Consider the following 18,838-nt stretch of genomic DNA (forward strand, 5'->3'; position numbering starts at 1 on the left):
AATGAGATCAGAGAGAGAAGATCTTAGGGATTGATTTCACCACGAACCTCATACTATGGTCAATTGTTTAACTTTGGGATTTCAACAATTGTGTATCATATGGAATTAAACTCAATAACATTCATTTAATTCAGATTTAAAGAAAAATGTTTCATAAATTTCAGTTAATAATAACCTATCTTCGGTTGGTACGAATTATCTACCTTCCTACTTCTAACTAATGTTGTAGTATAACTCGTCTTCCCTAGGTATAGACTATGAAAAGATTCGTTTATGAAAAACGTTTGAACACCATTGCATAATCTCTATTCTTATTGTCCGAGAAGCCCTTAGCCGCCAATCTCTACACTAAGAATAGGTTGAATATAATTAATAAACAATTAAATTTATAACAAGATATTAATCATTCAAAAACCATTTAATCATTGAAATCTAATTAATCTAAGTCAAATGCTTTTAATCATGCAATCAAAATACATAAAGAGTTAAATTTCCAAAGTATAAAACAATCAAACCATAGTATTCGGATTCGGGTTACATCAATGCCCTAAGAGAGGAATTAGCTACTCATAACGGCACAAGATCTCATTCATGTTGTTGTAGTCTTCATCATCATGTACTGCACTTCTCTTATGAGGATCTTCACCTTTAATACTTCAGAACAACTTCCAAAAACCCTAAAAGCTTCCACTAGATCTAGAATAAAGAAATCTAAAATGAGAGAGCTTTTTAATGGCCTTATGCATCCTTTTATAGAAGCAATTGACTTCTAACAAGGATTGGATAGGCTTTAGGTCTTCTGGAGTCATCTGGGCCTGTCTGGGACGAATTATGACTTAATTAGAATAAATCCCGTAACTTAGAAATTTGACTTAACAGCAAAGGCTCAAGCAGAAAAGCTTCGGCTCAAACTTTTTGGCATGTGCTCGAGCCTTTTGACTTGTGCTTGAGCAGGAATTCTATATTTAGCCATTTTTCTTTAAATAATTTTTGAAGCATCATTTTCATCAACACTTAGAATATTTTGGAATAATTTCTTCATGGTGTTCGATCACCTTGCTTGGGTGCTCAAGCCTTGGGACTTCTGCTTAAGCTTTTTGGATTCTACTTGAACCATTTGGTCTCTACTCGAGGTCTAGTAACATGAAACTTCCGAAGCGTCTTTTCATATTCCGAGGCAAATTATGCTCGAGCTCTTTTGCAAAGGCTCGAACACCTTGAGTCTTTGCTCGAGCAGAAAGATCTCTGCTCGAGCCTTTTTGCTTTAGTTACTTTTCTTGCTTCAATTGACTTTGTGCTCGAGCTAAGAAATTTGTACTCGAGTTTTGGCACTTAAACTTCTCCAAAATCATCATTTTGACTCCAAGCTTGCTTTAAATGATCGGCAATGACTCTGTAAGCTTCGATATCAGTTTTTTCATCATAAAATTTCGATTTTATCCATTTCTTTGGGAAAGTACCTACAAAAACAAAGTAAACTCAAATCCGTCTAAAATTGGATAAAAGTACAACTTAAGGTCTTAACATATGCACGTTTAAGGGCTCGAATATACAATATTCAGCGCTCATCAGTCTAAATGGTTAGTTTTTTCAAACTGGAGCTTTTTAGAAGCTGAAATGGCAAATTCTAAGGACAACCCACATAAGTTCAATAGATAAGAGATTATAAGAGATTGTGGGTCTATTGAATTTGAACTTCTCAAGATGGGATTGACTGATGAGGTTGAGAACAAGGATGCATGGCATGTAATTGGAGCTATATGCCTTGTATGTTGAAGTCTACTACTGATAAAATGAATTATTGAACACATATCTATATAAATCTATGAACTTGTATATATAAGCTTAGCAGATTTGAGAGTCGAGATTGTATATACTTCAGTGAACTCCAATGGCTTCCCTTCTCCTTTGTGTTTGTTTCGATCAACTAGAAAAAACCCTAGAAGAAATTGGTATACATTTTTAAGAAGCATTACATAGAAACCTAAACGATGTCGTTTTACTACATATAACATTATAACGATCGCAGCTAACCAGCGTCCCATTAGACCTAAATATATTTTGGTGGACCTACTTATTATTGTGCTTTTTAACAAAAAAATTTAAGTTAATTACACTGACAGCCCATCAGGTTTGATTAAATATTACATTAAAACATCGTTCGAAAATAACTATTACTCACGTTACAAATGTTTGATCCGTTTTTCAATTACACCCTAAAAGTTATTTTTCAGTTGTGTCAGCCCACTTTTTACTTGTAAAAAGACATTATAACGCTTTGACTTTGTCAAAATTCACTTAAACCTTAAAAAATCACTTAAAATACCAAAATACCCATACTTTTTCCCAAATTGACACATAAGACCATCCAAAGGGCATTTAATATATTTATATATACGCTTTTTCCCACCTTTACATCTCTAACCATTCGTTTTTTTTTTTTTTTTTTTTTTTTCACTTTTTTGATTAGTATCTTAAATGAAGAGATTATATATCCACTTGCATAAATATTATTTATAAATTCAATAATTCAAGTTACATTAATTAACTTGGATATTGATAATTGTGAATGATTATGTTGAAACTGAATTTTATTATTAACTAGGAAAAGACACGTGTTATGCACGTGATTATATATCATATGATATATGTCACTAAATTGTAGTTTTATTAATATTATATTATATATATATGTGTGTGTGTAATTTTAAATTGGATGTATTTTTTCTACAAAATATTAGTGACAAAAAGCATATAAACATATAAATAATCGAAGAAGAGTCAATATATTAGTGATAATACCTCATTTCTCTTATCTTCAAAACAAGACTAACAAACCAAATTAAAATTCAAAAGAAGAAAAAACATATGCAATCACTTACGAATTTAAGTTAATACATGAAAATTACAGTTGAATTTATCGTACAATAAAGAAAAATAATTCTTTCTTTAAGCTAAATAATTTATAAAATAAGCTAAATAAAAATTGTTACAAGTAATAAATGAATATCAAATAAAAAAAACTTGTTAATATATATTTAGCTCTATTTATAATACTCTAATATAATCCGAATATGATTTCTTTAGCTTCAATATGTTCACTGCTAACACATATCTTCGCTAGATTTTCACATCTTATCCCATCGCCAAATTTAGTCATCCATCGTATAACTCTCCATTTGAATCATGTTATATCTCCATCATTCTCAAATATATATAGCACCTGAAACCAATCAACAAAACAATTAAACATTTTAATAAGTTAATTAGATGAAACGACATGTTAAATTATGTTTCCCATGCTTGAACTTCACACTTGTTAATCTGAAATTCTGAACTGAACAAAGCAAAAGTAATAAGTTAAGTCGAAATTAGAGGATGTTTTGCTTTCAATTACCCTAAGTAGCAAAACAGTCCCCCTCATAAAGAGAACGCAAAAAATGGACTACTTACAAGGTTAATCGTCTTTCAAAAGCACTTAAGTAACATACAATGTCTTACAAAAAGTAACTTTAGCTTTTATCATATGAATTACCTAGCAAAATTGAAGAGTAATTATAACGATTTTGCTACAAAAAAATATACCAATTAAAATAATATTTTAAATTCATAAATTGAAAAATGACGAATCACCTTATATGTTTTCACTTAGAAAATAAAGTGTGATCACTTATGTCCAATAAGGGTAACAAATTAGAAGAAACAAAGCATTTGGTATGACAATCATAAATTTAAAAATTGGGATTGATTTTTCTCTTCATTCCTACAATATTATTATTGATTTATTCTACTATAATCAACCTTCTAGTATTTTTAATGAAATCATTGTAAGAAGCATTGAAAAATCGTTAATTAAATATTTTTGGGAGAAGGTACACCACTCACAAAAATACTTTGATTACTACTCCTTGGAGTTTAAGAAAATATTTAAAGCTTAAAAAAGCATTAGGAGCATACACAAGAAAAAATCTTACCTCAATGGTTCATCACTCATCCCTTTCAAACATTTGTTGCATCGCAGTGAAGCACACAATTCACCATTACCAAGTTTCAGGCATTTGAAATGCTTATGAGAAAATATAGGGAATTATTGGTCTTAGAATTAGTTATAAATGAATTCAGGTCTGAAAAAAAATATATCAAGGAATTAAAACAATCTAACATTGTTATTTGAAATGCACGAAGCTCTAAAGTAAAAGTCTGTGATACAATTTTCAATTTAACCAACCAAACCAATCAATTTTTTATTTATGCTTCCATATATATCTAGAATTCCTATATGGTCGAATTGGAAATCAATTCAAGCTTATTTCCTCTTGAATTTTTCAATAATAATAATAATAATAATATAAAACAAAAAAACAAAACAAAACAAAGAAAAAGATTCAAAATAATTTACATTAAACACAAATTAAACATGGTTCTATGGTAACACTCGAAATAGAATAATAAAGAATAAGGCACACGAATAACGTTAATTAAAATGATATCAATTAAAACCAACATACTGCTATTGATTAATCCAAAATACACGAAAACATGAGAAAGTGGGTATGTCAAACTACTATTATTAGTCAAAGTTTCATTTCATATTTTAAAATAGAATTTGCAAAATGAGAATCAAATGAAGAGTTGAGCCAAGTATTCAATCACCTTTCACCTTATCCACTTTGTTTGGAGCACCTTCCATAAAAAAATATAAAAACCTACAACAATTTTATGAAGGAGATGATACCAAAGTACCACACAGAAAATGATTGAGTAAAAACACAAATTTTAGAGAAATTAACAATAAGGAGCTATACAAATAAATGATGTTGAAAACTGTGGATGCATTTGCATTCTTGCATGCAGGTTAGATATAGATATAATAGAAATTGGTAAGTCACTTTAGAATTCTAGGGTAGCTGAACAATTTAATTCAATTCATTTGAATTAAAAACCATAAAATAGTATTTAAAACATTTAATAAAAATATTTGTGAGTTTAAAGCTTTTTGAAACAGATGGGCTATTCAATTTATTTGAATTAAATTATTATGTGTTTTAATTAAGGACACTTTTTATTTGAGAAAAATAAAATAAAAAGTGTTAAGAAACTTCTTACACTTTTATTTAGGGAAAAAAAAAAATTTTCTTACACTTTTAGTATAAAAGAAAAAATAAAATATAATAGAAAATGGTAAGTCACTTTAGAATTCTCAGGTAGCTGAACCATTTAATTCAATTTACTTGAATTAAAAATCATAAAAATAGTATTTAAAACCTTTAATGAAAATATTTGCGAGTTTAAAGTTTTTAAAACTGATGGGCTATTCAATTTATTTGAATTCAATTATTATGTGTTTCAATTAAAGAGACTTTTATTTGAGAAAAATAAAATAAAAAGTGTTAAGAAATTTCTTTACATAAAAAAACACAAGTGTTGTGCACCAATTGAATTCCTTACATAAAAAACAAGTGTTGTGCAACTATTGAATCGGCCTATTCTTTCGGTTGTTTGGATTCGCCTAATTTTAATTTTTCCTTCGCGAAATATTTTTAAAAATAAAAAATAAAAAAAAGGAATTGTCCCGTTGACTTGAGCTGGTAGTTTGTAGACGGCTGTTGAGTTGAACTGTATGGAGCTTATCAATTTCCAATTCCAGAGAGAGAAAAATTGCAGATACATTTCCCAAACCTCACAGAGAGATCTGAGCTTGTCGTGTTGTATCTGTCTGTGATGGAATAGGAATCGGAGTGCGGTGAAGAAAATCATAAATTCGCAGAGGTATAGCCCAAAATACCGAAGACAGAAGGGGATCTGAGTCTGCTGTATTTGATAGGTTTAGTAATAATCTCATACAAGATTTATTTAGGTTTGATATACAATAACAGTGTTGCTGATCGATGGAGCCGCTGAAAGGGGAGGAAAATAAAGAGTCCCTGCCTCCGGAATGGCCGTCCAAGCAGTTGATGCCAGATAAGGTTGCTGGAAGTATTTCAAATCGCGGGAAAAGAAAAATCTCAGTTCGTCCTCTCCCTGTGGGTGTGTTTGGTAGGGTTGATTTGGAGGGATAGGGAGAGAAAAGAAAAGAGGAGATAGTGTAGTGTGTGTTTGGGTAAGTTAAGTGGAGGTCATTTGCTTTCTCCTCAATTTTGAGAAGATAGGGAGAGAAAAGATAGTGATTTTAGTAGTATTTTGATAATACCAAAATTAGCCTCCACAAATCAATACATAGATTTATTATTCCATTCAAGTCCCGTGGTTATGAAAAGATAAAAAGTAATTTGTCTATTATCTTTTTTTTTCTTTTCTCTCCTCTATCTTATCCAAACAAGAATAACTATCCTTTCTTTTCTTTTCTCCCCTGTCTATCCAAACACAAATAGAAATTATTACTATCCTTTCTTTTCTTTTCTTTTCTTTTCTCACTAAACTATATTTTCTTTTCTTTTCTCTCATAACTAATACTATCCAAACACACTCTATATTTACGTCACTTCCAAAAGGGGAATATGACGTCTTCTTGAATTTAACAACTCTAGGCATTCTTGACATTTGCATTAGTTACCTGAAACTCCGTCTCGAACATGCAAGAGTTCGCACCTTAGGATTCGAGCACCAGTTCTGTGAAGGAGACGAGGTTCACCCGGAACAACTCAAAGCAGTCGAGAAATCGAAGATCTCAATCCCAATATTCTCCAAGAACTATGCTTCCAGTAAACGGTGCCTCCGCGAGCTAGCCCAGATGGTGGAGTGCAGGAGAGCTACGGAACAATTGATTTTGCCCATATTCTATGACGTTAAACCCTCTGATGTGAAGCATCAAACAGGGAGTTACGAGGAGGCCTTCCGCAAGCACGAGAGTTGTACTGACGAAAGGACTGTTAAGCAATGGAAGGTGGCCTTGGCAGAGGTTGGAGCTCTCAAGGGTTGGGAATTCAAGGAGGAAATAGATGGGTATGATAAATTCCTTCCATCCCATTATTTTTATATTTTATTTATAAGTGCTTAAACAAACTAGTTATTTGTAGTATAGAAACTTCGTCGTAGATGGTCTTTTAAGTAATCAATCATAAGCAATATGCGAGAAGTATCAACAAATAAGTATTAATCAATTCAAAATGTCTAACCAATTATAATTTCTAATCAAAATAAAAGAAGTAAAACTCATCATTTTATGCTCCATTGTTTATTATAATTTCTTTTTACGCACTAATTATTGTTCTATTTTTTTTTTTTCAATGACATCAATAAGGTTTCAATTAGTTACGGAGTTGATTGTTCCAGCGATGTTGTTAGAGTTAAAAAAGAAGATCATGGATGTCCCTGACTACTTGGTTGGCATCGATGATCGGCGAAAAGAAATGATGGAGTTGTTAAATGAAGACTCCGATGAAGTGCGAGTTGTTGGTATCTATGGCATCGGTGGTATTGGCAAGACAACTATTGCCAGGTACATGTACGTGTTAGGATATGTGTGCCCTAGCATAGTAAATTCTAATTTTGGATTGTAAAAGTCATGGTTTCTTATCTGGATATTATTATTAAAGCATTATACAATTGGTGAATGAAATGTATTATTTGTTCGATTCATTATGGAATTGATTGTGTCCACTTGATTACATAATAAATTTATATGTATGTAATGGCAATTAATACTATGTTATAAATTAGTAATCATAAATGGTTTAAAGTCGGTAATTATGGATGAACATTTAATTAGTTAAGACTTAAACCGAATCCACGATAGATTGAGATATATTACGAGAGCTGTCATATGCAATTGCTCTCTATCACAGTCATGGCTTTTGACTCTCAAGCATGAGAGAAGTATAGACTCTTTTATTAATTAATAATTACTTTGATTTGTTCGGCGAATACCTCGGGATCCTTAGATCGACACTTTGGATAGTTATGTAATTAATAATTAGAGGTCTATATTCTCAATATTTGCATCAGTGCTATTTGTATTTATTTTGTTTTGATTATGGTTGATCAAAAATTAAATTCGAAGGCCTTCGTATGTTTTAGACAAATGTTTTATATATATATTTATTTAATAAATTATTATTATTTGTCAAATAAATATTTTATTGTGATCGAGCCGGAAATAATCAAAGGTAACAAAATAATTATATTAATTATGTTGTCGGATTGATGGCTTTAATTATTCAATAAATAATTAAGCATAGAGGGGTCAAAGTGTAACATTGACTTAAAGGTTATTTACTATTTTATTGGAATGCAATTAATTTCTTTTAGTGGAGTAGAAATTAATTTATGAATTAATTTAATTGGGTCCATAGTTTAATGGATAGGACCAATTATTAATTTATAGGAGCCAAGAAAATAGTAAGCCCAAAAGGATTCTCACCAATAGCCCAAGTTGATATTGGAGTCATGTTAGAATTGAGAAAGTTGAATTAGAGATGGAGAATGATTTATTGTTTCCTTATTCTTATTTTTATTTTGCCTATATATACATGACTTCATGTATATTTTAGGTGTGACTTGGAGAAGAAGAAAAAGGAATACATTTTCTCTCTCTAGATTTTAGGGTTTTGTTTTCTCTTCTAAAGGAGGCTACCACCAACCTAGATTTCAAGGTCATTCATCAAGGCATATTGGTGATTCCTAAAAGGAAGATAATAATCAAAAAGAAGGAGAAATGATCTTGCTAAAGGGATCTACAATAAGTGAGAACATTCACTTTAGAGGAAAGTTCAAAAGGTTTACTCAGACCTTTGATGTAAATATTCAATCTGTTTATTGAATTATGCATCATCTTTTATTTATCTTTGCATAAAACTTGTCTCTATGTGATGAATCAAGATTCATGATTGCAAATCCCTCAAAAGTTTTAAAAACTTGCACGTTTCCCAACAGTGGTATCAGAGCACATGGTTTGATTTATTACTAGAGAACATGTGTTTATAAAAATCATATTCATGGATCCAAATTATATATAAATATATAAAATTATTGATATATGTTGATGTATGATTTATTATGTTGATATATATTAATACATGATGATGTATGTATAATTGTGAATGGATGATGATGTGTGTTTGGGCCATGGATGAAGCTTATAGATTTATAGAATGTAATTTTATTTTTGGATGAATGTAATTAAGGCTTTGTTTTAGCCGTTTGAAAATTCAATGATGTAATTTAATTTTTTCCATTGTATTTCAAATTGTAAGTATTTATTAAAGCCATGTAATATTTATCAAAGGATGCTATAAAGCTTCAAGAGGGTCTGAAATGGTTAAATTATGCTTCAGTAATTTTCTGAAATTTTTCTGGAATTTTTTGGATTTTTTGGAATTTTTTTGACCTTTTTCCGGTGGCCGGAGCTTCGCCGGCGGCGAAAAAGGGCGTCGGAGGAGGCACGGATCAGATGTGATGCAGGTAAGGTAAGCCTGGCGCGTGTTCCTCACGCGCCAGGAAGTGGCATATAAAGGACAAGCTGGCGCGTGGATCTCACGCGCCAGCTAAGGGGGTTTCCTTCTCCATGCGTGTGTAGGCACGTGGAGGCGCGTCCCACACGCCCCAAGCGCGTTCCAGCGCGTGGGGGCACGTGCCTTGACCTGCCACCTTCCCTAGGCGCGTGCCAACGCGTGTGGGGTCCTCGGGGCTCTTTCCAAGCGGCGTTTTGCTTCTCCTGACGCGTACAAGCTTCCTATGGGTGTTTACAGACAGTTAAAGGACGCCCGTACAACAAGAATAGTTTCTAAATGTTAAAAGCTGAATCCATTGGCCATTTATATTGCTTCTGTCTGTTATTTGATGCATGGAATAATTTAATACTTATTATAATTGTTCATGCATTGGATCCATGATTTTTTAACTAAATGGCTTGATTTATATTAATTAAATTATGAAGATAAATTGGATTAAATTACTAATTAATTTGAGGGCATTTATTGGGAAACAGAAAAATTATTTTTGTAAATTATTTTTTTGCCTCAAATTAAATATTAGTGAATAATTTAAAATCCATATATTTTCTAAATTTAATTGGATTAAAATCAAGGCGTTTTGCATGCATTAAATCATGAATTGAAAACCCTAGTTTTATATTATTAAAAATTGAGTGGGAGCAGGGATTTTTTATATATTACCCCATGGCCTTCGTAATTATAACCATTATGATTAGATCTTTAAAAATAAGGCTCCACGCATGATTTAAAGAGTCTAGATTACAAGAATGGTTGTCTCACGAAAATATATTTATTAAATAACCATTATAGTTAGATCTTTAAAAATAAGGCCCTACGCATAATTTAAAGAGTCTAAGCTATTAATGGCAATATTTTTAATATTTGATTTTTCGTTGGAGCATTAATTATGTTATACACTTAATCTAAAATCAATAGTATTAGCTCCCCAACGGAGTGGTCTATACTAGGTGATTTTAGAAAGGCTAAATCTAATCGGGAATTATTTCATATATAGATAAGACATTATCTAAAGAGATATGGAAATAATGAGTTGTTTTCGTCAATAAGCAATAATGAATTCCGCCAACCGGATAAGTTATTGGCATATTGATTATCCGATTTTTCATGCAATGTGGTTAAGAGACCCACAATTAATTAATTATTTTATACTTGCATGATTATTATTATTCACTTTATTTATTGTATGAATGCTTTTATTTTCAGATTTATCATGACTAGTGCATTCAGTCCACTTGCAAACATACTAAAAGAAAATCGATTAACTGGACCTAGTTATATCGATTGGAAAAGGCAACTAGATATTGTACTCACATATGTGGGGTTGAATTATGTGCTTACTACTCCCAGACCTTCTCCACCTTTGCCTGAGGATCCTCCTGAGGAGCATGAAGTTTTTAAGAAATGGAATAAAGCAGATGAGATGACTAGGTGCTACATTTTTGCTTCACTCTCGAATGTACTCCAAAGTTAACATCTTCAATATCTCACTTCTGCAGACATCATGCTTAACCTTAAGGAAATGTTTGGGCAAATTGGTAAGAGTGCACGTCAAAATGCTATGACAAATTTGATGACCATTAAGATGGTTCAAGGTACTTCAGTTCGGGAACATGTTTTAAAAATGATTGGTTTTTTAAATGAACTGGAGATCCTTGGATGCAACTTGGATGGTGAACTTCAGGTTGACATGATTATCGCTTCATTGCCAGACTCATTTAACTCTTTTAGGGTTAATTATTATATGAATAAGCTTGAGTACACACTCGCTGAACTTTTGAATGAGTTGGTAACCTTTGAAGGGATAATCAAAAGCAAGGGTGCATCTATCAACTACACTCAGTCTGCTGGACCATCCACTTCTAGGCCCAAGAGGAAGGGCAAGAAAAAGAAGAAGGATGGTGCCAAAACTGTGGTTGTGCCAAACAAAGTAATCCAAAAGGATAAGGGAAAGAAGAAAGTGCGGGTTGAAGGCGAAGGAAACTGTTTCCATTGCGGTCAACCGGGTCACTGGAAACCTAACTGCCCAATACTTCGCACACAAGGCAAAGGAAAAGGTATATTCATTGTTGAGGCATGTAATGTGGTTGAATCTATAGATTCCTAGTGCATAGATTCTGGAGCCACTAATCATGTTTGCAATTCATTGCAGGGATTCCAGGAGTCTAGAAGCCTCAATGAAGGAGAGATATACTTGCATATGGGATCTAATGCCAAGGTGGAAGCTAAAGCAGTGGGAGTGGTTCATATGCAGTTTGATAGTGGGAGGGGTCTTATTTTAGAAGATTGTCTTTATGCGCCAAATGTTAGGCACAATTTAATTTCAGTTTCTTTGTTGGTTTGCAAAAATTATATTTTTACTTTTGAAAAAAATGTTTTAATTAAATTAAATGGTTGTGTTATAACTTCTGGTGCATTGAAAGATAATCTATATGTTTTAACTCCTAGCTCATATCAAATGCAAAATTATGAATTAAATGCAACTTCATTTAGATTGAATGTTAAAAGAAAAGCAGTTTCTCCAAACTCATTATATCATTGGCATTTACGATTGGGTCACATCAATCAAAATATGATTCAAAGGTTGGTTAAAGAAAGTTTATTACCTTGTGAGGCAGAGGAGCCTATGCCAACTTGTGAATCCTGTATTGAAGGAAAGATAACTCGAAGGGCTTACTCAGCCAAGGGATATAGAGCCAAAGAACAATTAGAGTTGGTGCACACAGACGTGTGTGGTCCCATGAACACCCAAGCGAGAGGAGGGTTTGAGTACTTCATCACTTTCATTGATGATTATTCACGTTTTGGATATATTTACCTAATGCGACACAAGTCAGAAGCTTATGGAAAATTCCGTGAGTTTCAGGCGGAAGTGGAGTGTAGATTAGGTAAACTTATCAAAATACTTCGATCTGATCGAGGAGGTGAATACCTCTTGGGGGAGTTCAAGGATCATATGGTCAATGAGGGTATTGTGCACCACTTATCCGCACCTGACTGCCCTCAACAGAATGGAGTGGCAGAAAGAAGAAACAGAACTTTACTTAACATGGTTAGATCTATGAGGAGTTTTGCTACATTACCTTTATCATTTTGGGGATTAGCCTTAGAATCAGCGATGTATATTTTGAACTGTGTTCCATCCAAGTCTGTTTCAGGAATGCCATATGAGCTGTGGTTTGGACATAAACCTAGTTTAAATCATATGCATATATAGGGGTGTCCAGCACACGTGCGAAAGAAACAGGCAGACAAGTTGGAAGCAAGATCAGATGCATGCTTGTTTGTTGGCTATCCTAAGGGCACTAGAGGTGGATTATTTTATGATCCCAGGGACAATAAGGTTATTGTCAGCACTCATGCTGTTTACCTGGAGGAGGATTATATTATGAACCACAGACCTGGTAGCCAGATAGTGTTAGAGGAGATGGATGGCACGTCAGATATACCCCTGTGGACATACCTAATATAAATACTGAGAATGATAAGACACAAGAAGTCCCTGTTAAATTACCATCATCTAGTACATCTATTCCTGCACCGGTCCTTCGGCGTAGTGGGAGGACTATCATCCAACCCGAAAAACTCACACTTTTGGGTGAGGTCTATGAGGCCGTCCCCGATAAGCATGAGTCGGACCCAGTAAGCTATGCGGAAGCGTTGACAGATATAGATGCGAATCGTTGGAAAGATGCCATGAAATCAGAGTTGGAATCGATGTATTCTAACAAAGTCTGGGATATTGTAGAACTTCCTAGTGGAGTTCAGCCCATTGGTTGTAAGTGGATCTACAAACGAAAGAGAGGAATGGATGGGAATTTTGAGACATTCAAAGCTAGACTGGTTGCCAAAGGCTTCACTCAACGTGAAGGTATTGATTATGAGGATACATTCTCACCAGTTGCAATGCTTAAATCTATTCGCATTCTTTTGGCCATTAGTGCTTATTATGACTATGAGATATGACAGATGGATGTTAAGACGGTATTTTTAAATGGCCATCTTGAACAAGACATCTACATGAGGCAACCAGACGGTTTCGTGGTTAAAGGTTGTGAGGACTGTGTATGTAAGTTGAATAGGTCTATTTATGGACTTAAGCAAGCTTCACGCAAATGGAACATTTGTTTTGATCAGGTAGTCAAATTATTTGGCTTTGAACAAAACGTGTTTGAACCTTGCGTTTACAAGAAAAAACAGGGTAATGTCATCATGATTCTCGTTTTATATGTTGATGACATATTACTCATTGGTAATGATGTAGAGGCTTTGTCATCAGTTAAAAGGTGGTTGTTCAATAAATTTGAGATGAAAGATCTTGGAGAAGCAAGCTATATTATTGGGATCAAGCTTATGCGAGATCGGGTTAAAAAGAAAATAGGCTTGTCTTAAAAGTCTTACATTGACAAAGTTCTGATCAGGTTTGGAATGGAAAACTCTAAGAAAGGGTTTTTGCCATTTAGACATGGGTTGGCTCTTTCTAATGATTAGTCTCCCAAGACTGATAAGGAAATTGAGCAAATGAGGCGGGTACCATATGCTTCGGCAGTTGGTAGTCTCATGTATGCCATGGTCTGTACCAGACCGGACATCTGCTACTCTGTAGGGATTGTCAGTAGATATTAGTTCAATCCTGGACTTGATCATTGGTCAGCTGTGAAGAATATCTTAAAATACCTTAGAAGAACTAAGAATCTAATGCTCATTTATGGAGGTGATGATCTGGTTCCAGTCGGATATACGGATTCTGATTTTCAATCAGATCCTGATGCCAGGAGATCTACGTCTGGATATGTGTTCAAGTTCAATGGAGGGGCAGTTAGTTGGAAGAGTGTCAAGCAGGGTTGTACTGCTGACTCAACCATGGAAGCAGAATACATTACAGCCTCTGAGGCAGCAAAAGAAGCTGTTTGGTTGAGAAACTTTCTAATTGAACTGGAGGTTGTGGAGCACATAGATCGGCCTATGACGCTTCATTGCGACAATAGTGCAGCTATAGCCCAAACCAAGGACCCAAAATTTCATAAAGGAACAAGACACATTCAGAGGAAACATCATGTGGTTCGTGATATAGTAAAACGAGGAGATATACTTGTGGCCAAGATTGCATCGGAACATAACCTTGTTGATCCATTCACAAAGGCTTTACCGATCAAGATGTTTGATCGTCATATGGAGAACATGGGAGTTAGATGTGATTCGAATTGGCTATAAGTGCAAGTGGGAGCTGTTAGGATATGTGTGCCCTAGCATAGCAAATTCTAATTTTGGATTGTAAAAGTCATGATTTCTTATCTGGATATTATTATTAAAGCATTATACAATTGGTAAATGGAATGTATTATTTGTTCGATTCATTATGGAATTGATTGTGTCCACTTGATTACATAATATATTTATATGTATGTAATGGCAATTAATACTATGTTATAAATTAGTAATCATAAATGGTTTAAAGTCGGTAATTATGGATGGACATTTAATTAGTTAAGAACTAAACCGAGTCCACGATAGATTGAGATATATTGTGAGAGCTGTCGTATGCAATTGCTCTCTATCACAGTCATGCCTTTTGACTCTCAAGTATGAGAGAAATATAGACTATTTTATTAATTAATAATTACTTTGATTTGTTCGGTGGATACCTCAGAATCCTTAGATCGACACTTTGGGTAGTTATGTAATTAATAATTAGAGGTCTATATTCTTAATATTTGTATGAGTGCTATTTGTATTTATTTTGTTTTGATTATGGTTGATCACAAATTAAATTCGAAGGCCTTCGTATGTTTTAGACAAATGTTTTCTATATATATTTATTTAATAAATTATTATTATTTGTCAAATAAATATTTTATTGTGATCGAGCCGGAAATAATCAAAGGTAACAAAATAATTATATTAATTATGTTGTAGGATTGATGGCTTTAATTATCCGATAAATAATTAAGCATAGAGGGGTCAAAGTGCAACATTGACTTAGAGGTTATTTACTATTTTATTGGAGTGCAATTAATTTCTTTTAGTGGAGTAGAAATTAATTTATGAATTAATTTAATTGGGTCCATGGTTTAATGGACCGGACCAATTATTAATTTATAGGAGTCAAGAAAATAGTAAGCCCAAAAGGATTCTCACCAATAGCCCAAGTTGATATTGGAGTCATGTTAGAATTGAGAAAGTTGAATTAGAGATGGAGAATGATTTATTGTTTCCTTATTCTTATTTTTATTTTGCCTATATATACATGAGTTCATGTATATTTTAGGTGTGACTTGGAGAAGAAGAAAAAGGAATACACTTTCTCTCTCTAAATTTTAGGGTTTTGTTTTTTCTTCTAAAGGAGGCTACCACCAGCCTAGATTCCAAGGTCATTCATCAAGGCATATTGGTGATTCCTAAAGGGAAGATAATAATCAAAAAGAAGGAGAAAGGATCTTACTAAAGAGATTTACAATAAGTGAGAACATTCACTTTAGAGGAAAGCTCAAAAGGTTTATTCAGACCTTTGATGTTAGTATTCAATTTGTTTATCGAATTATGCATCATCTTTTATTTATCTTTGCATAAAACTTGTCTCTATGTGATGAATCAAGATCCATGATTGCAAATCCCTCAAAAGTTTTAAAAATTTGCACGTTTCCCAACAGTACGATGTTCTGAAAGAGAACTTTGACTGTCATAGCTTCATTCCAGATATTCGAGAAACAACGCAACAATGTTATGGTCTTGTTGATTTGCAGAAAAAGCTTCTCATTGACACCGTAAAATGTTGTCCTGGCATTTCTGATGTTGAAGGTGGAATGGATGTGATTAAACACGTATTTCGCAGAAAGAAAGTTCTTGTGGTTATTGGCTTGTGGGAAAGAATGACTGGTTTGGTCCAGGAAGTAGGATCATAGTTACAAGTAAAGACAGGAATGTTCTAAAAGATATTAATGTGAACCAGACTTATAAACCTCCAATTATGAATTCTGAGCAATCTCTTCAACTGTTCAGTATTCATGCGTTTAGAAGGTTGGTTCCTCCGGAAGAATTTCTTATATCTATGAAGAGGTTGCACGTAATGCTGCAGGGCTTCCTCTTGCTCTTGAGGTCATAGGTTCGTTTCTATCTAACAAAGTGAATACTCTCATTTTTTGGTGTCCTACAGACTACTTGCTGAAGCAAATATCCGATGATGAAGTTGAGAGAAATTTGAGGGTAATTTATGAAGCATTAACTGATTTGCAACAAAAGATATTTCTTGATATTGCATGTCTTTTTACTGGGATGGATAAAACAACTGTATTTTACATGTGGGATGATTGTGGCTATCATCCAGAAAAGGAATTTAATGTCCTTTTTCTCATGTCTCTCGTAAAAGTGGAAAGAGATACTAATGAGCTGAGCATACATGATCAGTTCAGAACTCTCGGTAGGAAAATCGTCTATGAAGAAAAGATTTTGGGAAATCGTAGTAGGTTATAGAAACACGAGGATTCCTTGGATGTATTGGAGGGACAGAGGGTAAGGTTTGAGTGTACTGAATTTTATACCCTTCTTTAGGCATATGTAGTAGGTTGTGAATAATGATCCTAATATGTTGTCTACTACTTTTTTTGATTGGCAGGTAACAGAAAAGGTTGAAGCCCTAAGCCTTTCCTTTGAATTGGGGTCTGGAAAGGAGCCTTGCTTTGAAAATATGGAATTCGAAAATCTAACATCTCTAAGGTATCTCCGAGCTGATGGCATAGAGCTTGTTGGGGATTTTATGGGTTTGTTTCCCAAATTGAGATGGCTTCGTTGGCGTGGTTGCCCTCCGCATTTTAAACCAACCAATTTTCATTTGATGAATTTAGTTATTCTTGATCTATCTGATAGCGGAATCACAGAAGACTGGGAGGGTTGGAATCAAATCAAGGTCTTGTATAATCTCTACTTTTGTTTTTTGTATCCCATCATATACTTGTTTAAAATTAATCTTTTTCTGTTATTTATCTGATTTTTTAACAGATTGCAAATAAGTTGAAAGTTCTAATACTGGCTGATTGTGCTTTAAGGAGAACTCCAGACTTTTCATCATACGCAACTCTAGAGATATTGATTCTTCGACGCTGTAAAAATTTGGTTGAAATCGACTCCGTAGGTGATCTGAAGAATTTAAAAGTGCTGGACATTCGTATGCTGAGGGGATAAGGAAGTTACCCATTGAAATTGAGGATTTAGAGAAGTTACAGAAGTTGAAAGTGATACGTTTTGAAACATTGAAGTTATCATGAGTACATTCCTAGTAATATGGGGGATTCATCGTCTTTAAGATTATTGAGCTTTTATGATACCAAAATTCAAGTCCTACATTGAGCATTTGGGAGCCTTTTTTGCCTCCACAACCTTAAATTGGGAGGCTGCATAGAGTTTCAATCTTATACAGAGTCAAACTTGAGGAGTCTGGCAGTCAATTTCATCCTCCATCTTATAATTTCTAATTAAATTATGTGAGTTGCACTTTATTAGGGGCTGTGAGCGTGTGGATATTCCTGGAATTATTTTGAAAATTATCCAAATTGAGAAATTAACGTTGGATTCTACCAACACTAGGTAGGACCGTGCCAGAAGACATTGGTGTCCTTTCTCAGCTGAAGGTGTTTTTTTATGTAAAATTCTGTCATGGTCTTCAGTGTGTATTCTGGTAACCCTTTAGTCTCTGTTTAATTGTAAATATTGGATCTGTCTGATTTTGAAAATTTTCTTCAAATTCACTTAAAAGTTGCATTATGCTGACATCTGCTCAAGGGCTTGGAAATTTAGAATCATTGTCAAGGCTGGATATGAAGGTGTGCAACGTGCTAGTAACATCTATCTGCTTGAACAGTCATCATATTTGCCGTCCTCGGAGATGAGTGGTTGTGGAGACTTTGAGAAAAGGCTAGATCTGTCAAACCAAAAGAAGCTGGAAGTATTATCTATTACTGATTACTCAGAACTCGATAAGATTCAAGGACTTGACAAATTGGAATGATTGAAATGTTTGTATTTGCATGGTTGCAAGAACTTACATATGATTGAGGGCCTTGAGGAGGGTGTACATCACTCATTCATTACACAGGTATGGATTTATTTTAAATATTGGCTTTGATGGAATTAATATTTCTGGCAATCTATGTGATGGTATGCCTCTCTCTCTCTCTCTCTCTCTATATATATATATATATACCTTTGTTTTTTGCCACAAACTTTTCTTGATTGCTTGTTAGTATTCGTTTCTTTCTATGTTCAAATTCAGGTTATGGTTGGAGTTGTTCATGAATTTAAAAAAAAAAAAAAAAAAAAAAAATCAGTTACCAGTACCTAAAGGAAGTAGTATAAAAATTATTACTTTTAAAATAAATGTGAAATGGTCATTTACG

The 18,838-nt window shown here is 33.6% G+C and overlaps 2 protein-coding genes across 2 annotated transcripts; both read left to right on the top strand.

Moving 5' to 3' along the window:
- Positions 1-5,604: 5,604 nt before the first annotated feature.
- On the top strand, positions 5,605-7,578 carry LOC132299439 (disease resistance protein L6-like). Its single transcript, XM_059796089.1, has 2 exons — positions 5,605-6,942; positions 7,241-7,578. Exons 1-2 carry the CDS (start codon positions 6,731-6,733, stop codon positions 7,497-7,499), a joined length of 471 nt encoding a protein of 156 aa, XP_059652072.1. The 5' UTR covers positions 5,605-6,730; the 3' UTR covers positions 7,500-7,578.
- Positions 7,579-16,636: 9,058 nt separating this feature from the next.
- Positions 16,637-18,590, top strand: LOC132299066 (disease resistance protein L6-like). Its single transcript, XM_059795517.1, has 3 exons — positions 16,637-16,958; positions 17,062-17,352; positions 17,445-18,590. Exons 2-3 carry the CDS (start codon positions 17,134-17,136, stop codon positions 17,625-17,627), a joined length of 402 nt encoding a protein of 133 aa, XP_059651500.1. The 5' UTR covers positions 16,637-16,958; positions 17,062-17,133; the 3' UTR covers positions 17,628-18,590.
- Positions 18,591-18,838: the final 248 nt, after the last annotated feature.

This window comes from Cornus florida, unplaced genomic scaffold (genome assembly GCF_030987335.1).
Source record: "Cornus florida cultivar Cherokee Brave unplaced genomic scaffold, ASM3098733v1 CherokeeBrave_3.0.0_Hap2_Chr01, whole genome shotgun sequence".
NCBI classification, from domain to species: Eukaryota; Viridiplantae; Streptophyta; class Magnoliopsida; order Cornales; family Cornaceae; genus Cornus; species Cornus florida.